We start from the raw sequence: 5,973 nt of genomic DNA on the forward strand, positions 1-5,973 counted from the left end.
CACAACTGAGTACCCGCAGATACTGATAGGCAACGGCACCCCCTATAATACCTCGTCGTCCGCGCTGGCCACGGGAGGCGACGACTCCGCCGCCTTTAAAAACCGCTCGCCGCCGCCTCCACCCGGCGCCCCAGCTCCTCCCTCCCTCCCACTTCCCTAGCCCACAGCCAGCGCCAGCCTCCCCTCTCCTCGCGCGGCCGCTAGTCGCGACACCAACCAAGGAACCAACCACATGGCGCGCCTCGGCCTCGGCCTGCTCGCGGCGGTGGCCGTCCTCGCGCTGGCGTCCGGCGCGGCGTCGCAGGCGCCGGCGCCGGCGCCGGCCCCGTCGTCATCGGTGGACTGCGGGGCGGCGGTGGCGGGGCTCCTCCCGTGCCTCTCGTACGTGCAGCAGGGGAGCCCGCAGGGAAAGCCAGCCATGGAGTGCTGCGCCGGCGTCAAGGGCGCCCTCAAGAGCCCGGCCACCGTGGCCTGCCTCTGCGCCGCATTCAAACAGAAGTACCCCGTCGCGATCAACATGACCCGCGCCGCCACGCTGCCCGCCGCGTGCGGCGAGGACCAGGCCGCCTTCAGCAAGTGCAACAGTAAGCGCTAACACAACCCGATCTCGTCTTATTCTTTTTTCCCCCCTTGAGACAAGAGCCCATTTTTTCAAAAGAAAGATGTGTAGGCCAAATCGTTTTAGTTTTGTTTTCGTATGTTAATTTGTGATGAGTGAAACTCTGCGTATTGTATTTTGTTTATTATTAGTTTTCCAGATATTAGCCTTTTGGTTTAATTTTTATTATTATTTTCTTGCAATCAAAGTGCCCGGCGCCCCTACTGAAGGTAATAGATACTACTCTGTTCTTTTTTTATTTTTCAGTTTTTGCAAAACGATGCGTCCATTTTGATTTTTTTTAGCCTGTCTACGTTACCAATTTTCGGTTCATTAATATCAGTACAGAGTTATACACCAAAGATCGGGATAATCATATGTTAAAATTTAGGCCTAAAATAGGGCTGAATTGTGCCTAGATGGTGACAGTATTGTTAGCTTTCTTGGCAGCAAAATGGTTCCAACTTCTAAAAAACCATGAACGATGATAGACCAGACAGATTTTTGAAGCCTGAACGCTCTGCGTTTTTGTCTTGGCACGCTGACAGTCATCTGCAAGTGAAAATCTTAATTAATAGGACACTTACGCGTAATCTGAATTACTAACGTCTCTAGTCCAAAATAAAATATGGGCGTGGGAGAGAGTGAGATGGGACAGGTGGCAGCCAATTTTGTATCCATCAGGTCCATCTTAACTCGCATGCCTATTAGATCTCAGTAAATGGTGTGGAGAGTCATCAGTTGTGCACTGAAACAAGTTCTGAACTGAAGAAAAACTTGGGTCTTGTATACATTACCTTTTGTCCTTTAAGCTGTGCGTGTGATTCGCTTATCTTTCGTCGTCTCACTACTCTGCTTCCATGCTGAAGGTCCTGCACCTGCTTCTGGATCGGCACCGGCCGCCAACAGCCCAGGCGCATCGAAGTCGGCGGCAGCCCGATCGCCGGTCTCAGCATTCGCCGTCGTGGCCGCCGTGGCCGCGCCTCTGCTCTCTTATTACTACCTCTGAAGATTTGTTGGATGATTTGATTATTTCGTTTGTGGATGTTTGTGAAAATTGTGCCATAATTCATTGAGACTTGAATTGGGAGAGGCTGTTGAATTGGTCTCAGCATTCGCCGTTTGATTATCTTGAATTGGGAGACTTGAAAAGAACAAAGAAACTGCACGTCGTTCAGTATCAAAAACGGAGAAGACACAGAATCAGTTATCTGTTCTCATATCATTCTGTAAGGAATTTCTGTAGCCAGCTACTCCACCTCACGGCCTCACCATAGCAAGATTATGCCAAAACAGCACCATGGAACACACATACTTTCCAATATTATGATCTGTTGCCAACTCATGTACTGAAAGATTCAGAACACATTCAGGGATTGGAATGCTATTCCCCTGTTCAATTCATACTCAGAAACCAGGCATAGTCTGAAATTGCATTACGCTTAAACTTAAGAACCAATACACGCTTGTAGAGAACCAATACACGCTTGTACGGCCCACATGCCACATCAGTACCAGAATATCAGGGACAGAGATATAGACCAACCTTCCTATTGTTGAACTGAATGTTATCAGACAAAAACAAAATCAACTTCAGGGTACAATACTTGCTCCATCTTCATGCAAGCAGGTCACTACAGAGATGGGGCACCAGTTGCAGCCACCAGCCATGCTACCACCAATTGCACACATTTCAGGAGTTCATATATTCATGCAAGCAGGTCGATCAAGAGTAGTCGAACAGATTGACCAGAGATAGAGAAATTCATGGTGTATCATTCAGTCAGTTCATGCAAGCAGTACAAAAATATTCACTGCAACTAAATAAAAGCAGAACTGCAGAGGTTGAGCTATCATACTGCTGCCAATTGCACTGAACTGAACAAAACATGTCATGCATTTCGGCAACAAACGAATCATGCCAGTCATGCAAGAAGATCAATAGCAATAGGTAGAACACAATCGATCGATGGTGGTAGAACACATACAGGGCAGAAACTAATAGCAATTTCATGATATTAATCGAAAAATGACAGGTAAATCAGGATAGGATATTCATTCACTTCATCCTTCAGGCAAGCAGTTCAAATTTCCACCAAACGTTCCATTCTGTTCTTCGACAAGGCGAAACGAAAATACTAAGCAAGTGGCAGAAACTAATAGCAATTTCATGATATTAATCGAAAAATGACAGGTAAATCAGGATAGGATATTCATTCACTTCATCCTTCAGGCAAGCAGTTCAAATTTCCACCAAACGTTCCATTCTTGATTCTTTGGGTATGGGCAGCCTTCTGGTAATGCAAATCCAGGAAATGTTAATCCTAATGCTAATCAACCGGCTAATCAGGAGCCAGCACCACAATGGGGCCTTTGGCCAGATGGGCCGGCTGCACAAGATAATGGGCCTTTCATTGGCCCACAAATAGCCCAGGAAGATCCTGTTGTCCCTATTGTTCAAGCATTGCCTGCACTCAATCCTGGGAACCATGGTCAGGAAGCAGAAGAGGATAACCCAGATTTTGATTTGAACATGGCCATTGCTGATGATTTGGGGGGAATTGATAATTTGGCTCCTTTAGATGAGGGAATAGAGGAGGAAGGTAATGAGGCAGTAAACAACCAAGTGATTGAGGGCTCAGATAATTCTGATAATGATCTTCCTATAGTTAATCAGGCGCTGGAGCAACCTGTTCATGTTGAGGTTTTCATTCCTCAGGCTGATGGACAACCAGTTCAGATGGTGCAAGATGAAATAAATGAGAATGATCTGCTGGGAGGCATTCAGGACCAGGATATTCAGTTGGCAGATGAGAATAATGATCTTATGCATCTGGGTTATGTGGAGGTTATTCAACCTAGTCAGGATCCAGTCTTTGCCCAGAAGGAATCTTTGTATCGTCAACCTTTCAATCAGCCAAGTGCTGAATTTTATAGGCAGTGGGCTACACATTTCTCTTCGGCATCTGATGAACCCAAGGTAGAGGTTCCTATTTCTTGGGCTTCATTCTTTATGGCTCAACTGATTACCCCTGGAACATTTGAGTGGGCCAAGAATTTTCTGTCATCGCCAGCTATGCAATACCTGGAGTCTGACCAATTTTTGAAATTTTCGATCCCTTTGAAATGCCCTCATTCTGCACCTACAGCTTGTGCCATGTCAGCAGTGGATAACAAAGGCAAAGGTATCATTTTTGAAGGTTCTGATAAATCCCTCATTACAAGTTCCTCTGCTTCTCCTTTTACTGCTGCATCTACGCCTCAGTGTGCTGGGCCTGGATTACCTTCGGGTGACTCAGCCAACAACACTCAGTCTTCTCCAGTTACGCCGGTTCAGGGGTTGCTTAAAAAGGTTGCTGCTTCAGCTGGCCCATGGTCCAAGTCCCTTCTTCAGCAGGCCTCCATGCTGGACAAGGTGCCTCAAGATGTCTCTGGTAATCCTCTCTCTGATGATGAACTTCGACGGAGTTCCAGGACTGCCAAGCACAATAATGGCTTTAAAGCTTCAGGTTGTAAGGATAGAAATTGCATCGGTTGCTCGGTTAAACCACCGCTATTGACACAGTCAGTGATTCGTAACCTGGGAGAGTCATTCTGTAATATTGATTCTTCGAAGTTATCAGTGGTTGCTCTGAATAAGAAATCAAAGCCTGCAGCTCCCCCTGGTGGAAGGAAGCCGGCCAAGAAGAAATCTGACAAAGACAAAAATGAAGATGCCAATGTTCCAAAGGATCAGAAGAAGAAGCCAAGAAAGTAGTGCTCTTGGAGGGGGGAATAGTTACTTTATTTTGCTTCTCAAGCATACAGAAGGCCTCTTTTGTTATGTACCTATGGGCTTTTATCATTCTGGAAGTAATTTTCTTTTGTGTCTGTGTATTGATGTTATTCATACAGTACTAAGGTTGCTGAACTCTTGCCTTATATCTCTTAATGAATTATAGTCCTAACAAAAGGATCTGGAAGGTTTTGTGCTGGAATGTCAGAGGAATTAATTCTAACAAAAAGTGGCATTCAGTTAAAGATAAAATTTTTGAAAGTAATTCTGACATCATTTGCCTCCAGGAAACAAAAAGAGCAGCCTTTGACAGTGCATTCGTCAAAAAATTTTGCCCCTCCTCTTTTGATAAATTTGAGTTTTTGCCTTCACAAGGGGCTTCTGGTGGTCTTGCAATTCTCTGGAAATCTTCTGTGTTTCATGGTGAACTGGTGTTCATGAATCAATATGCTATTTTAGTGAAGCTCTCCTCCAATCTTACTGATTGGGAATGGATTTTAACAAATGTTTATGGGCCTTGTTCTGTGGAGGGGAAACTTGCGTTTATTTAGTGGTTTGAAAATATACGAATGCCAGATGATTTTGACTGGTTAGTGGTGGGGGATTTTAACCTCATAAGGGAGCCATCCAACAGAAACAAGCCTGGGGGTAACCACAATGACATGTTTCGATTCAATGAGGCAATTAACAAGCTTAGCTTAGTGGAGATTCCTCTGAAATCAAAACGCTTTACATGGTCAAATAAACAACAAGTGCCTCTGTTAGAAAGGTTAGACTGGTTTTTCACATCTAATTCTTGGGTTCTTAACCATCCAAACACATTGGCCTATCCCTTGGTGATGGAAACTTCAGATCACTCCCCTTGTGTAATCAGTATCGCTTCTGCTATTCCGAAGAGCAAGCTCTTTAGATTCGAGAACTATTGGCTTGAACATGATCAGTTCATGAATATAGTTTCACATGGCTGGTCGGTCCCCGTACAGGCAACTAATAGAGCAAAAATTATTACTCAGAAGTTCAAGAATCTCAGAAGAGTGCTAAGGGCATGGAAGTCTCAACTCTCAAATCTAAAGTCCCTGCTATCCAATGTGAAGTTGTCCCTCTCATTCATGGAACTAATTGAGGAATATAGAGATTTGTCTCTTATGGAATGGAATTTCAAGGTCCTGTTACAGGAACAGTTGCAAACATTACTCAAGCAGCAAAATATCTGTTGGAAACAACGAGGCTCAATCAAATGGATCAAGTTTGGTGATGAGTCAACGAAATTCTTTCATGCAAATGCTTCCATCAAGCATGGTAAAAGTTATATTAGATCACTAGCAGACATAACAGGGACCCCGAAATATAATCATTTGGAAAAAGAAGCAATTCTCTGGGATGCATACAAGGAACGTTTGGGTACTTCTAAATCAATTCTATGGTTTTTGATCTACAGCTACTATTGCACCAAGGGGAAGATCTGTCTTGCCTGGAGGAACCTTTTTCTCATGCAGAGATAGATTCTGTTATCAACCTTATGCCGAATGATAAGGCGCCAGGTCCAGATGGTTTTAATAAAACCTTCATAAAGAGGTGCTGGTCGATCATAAAGCAGGAT

General features: G+C 44.5%; 1 protein-coding gene across 1 annotated transcript; it reads left to right on the forward strand.

The window, feature by feature from the left end:
- Positions 1-2,002, forward strand: LOC117843072 (non-specific lipid transfer protein-like 1). Its single transcript, XM_034723637.2, has 2 exons — positions 1-584; positions 1,468-2,002. The coding sequence occupies exons 1-2, from the start codon at positions 233-235 to the stop codon at positions 1,605-1,607; spliced, it is 492 nt and encodes a 163-aa protein (XP_034579528.1). The 5' UTR covers positions 1-232; the 3' UTR covers positions 1,608-2,002.
- The last annotated feature ends 3,971 nt before the right edge of the window (positions 2,003-5,973 follow it).

This window comes from Setaria viridis, chromosome 2 (genome assembly GCF_005286985.2).
Source record: "Setaria viridis chromosome 2, Setaria_viridis_v4.0, whole genome shotgun sequence".
Lineage (NCBI taxonomy): Eukaryota > Viridiplantae > Streptophyta > Magnoliopsida > Poales > Poaceae > Setaria > Setaria viridis.

Bases quoted from the DNA above. Each gene is read 5' to 3' on its own strand.
- LOC117843072 (XM_034723637.2), top strand. From the start codon at position 233: ATGGCGCGCCTCGGCCTCGGCCTGCTCGCGGCGGTGGCCGTCCTCGCG. The intron at 585-1,467 runs GTAAGCGCTAAC...TCCATGCTGAAG, and splicing joins CGCCTTCAGCAAGTGCAACA to GTCCTGCACCTGCTTCTGGA.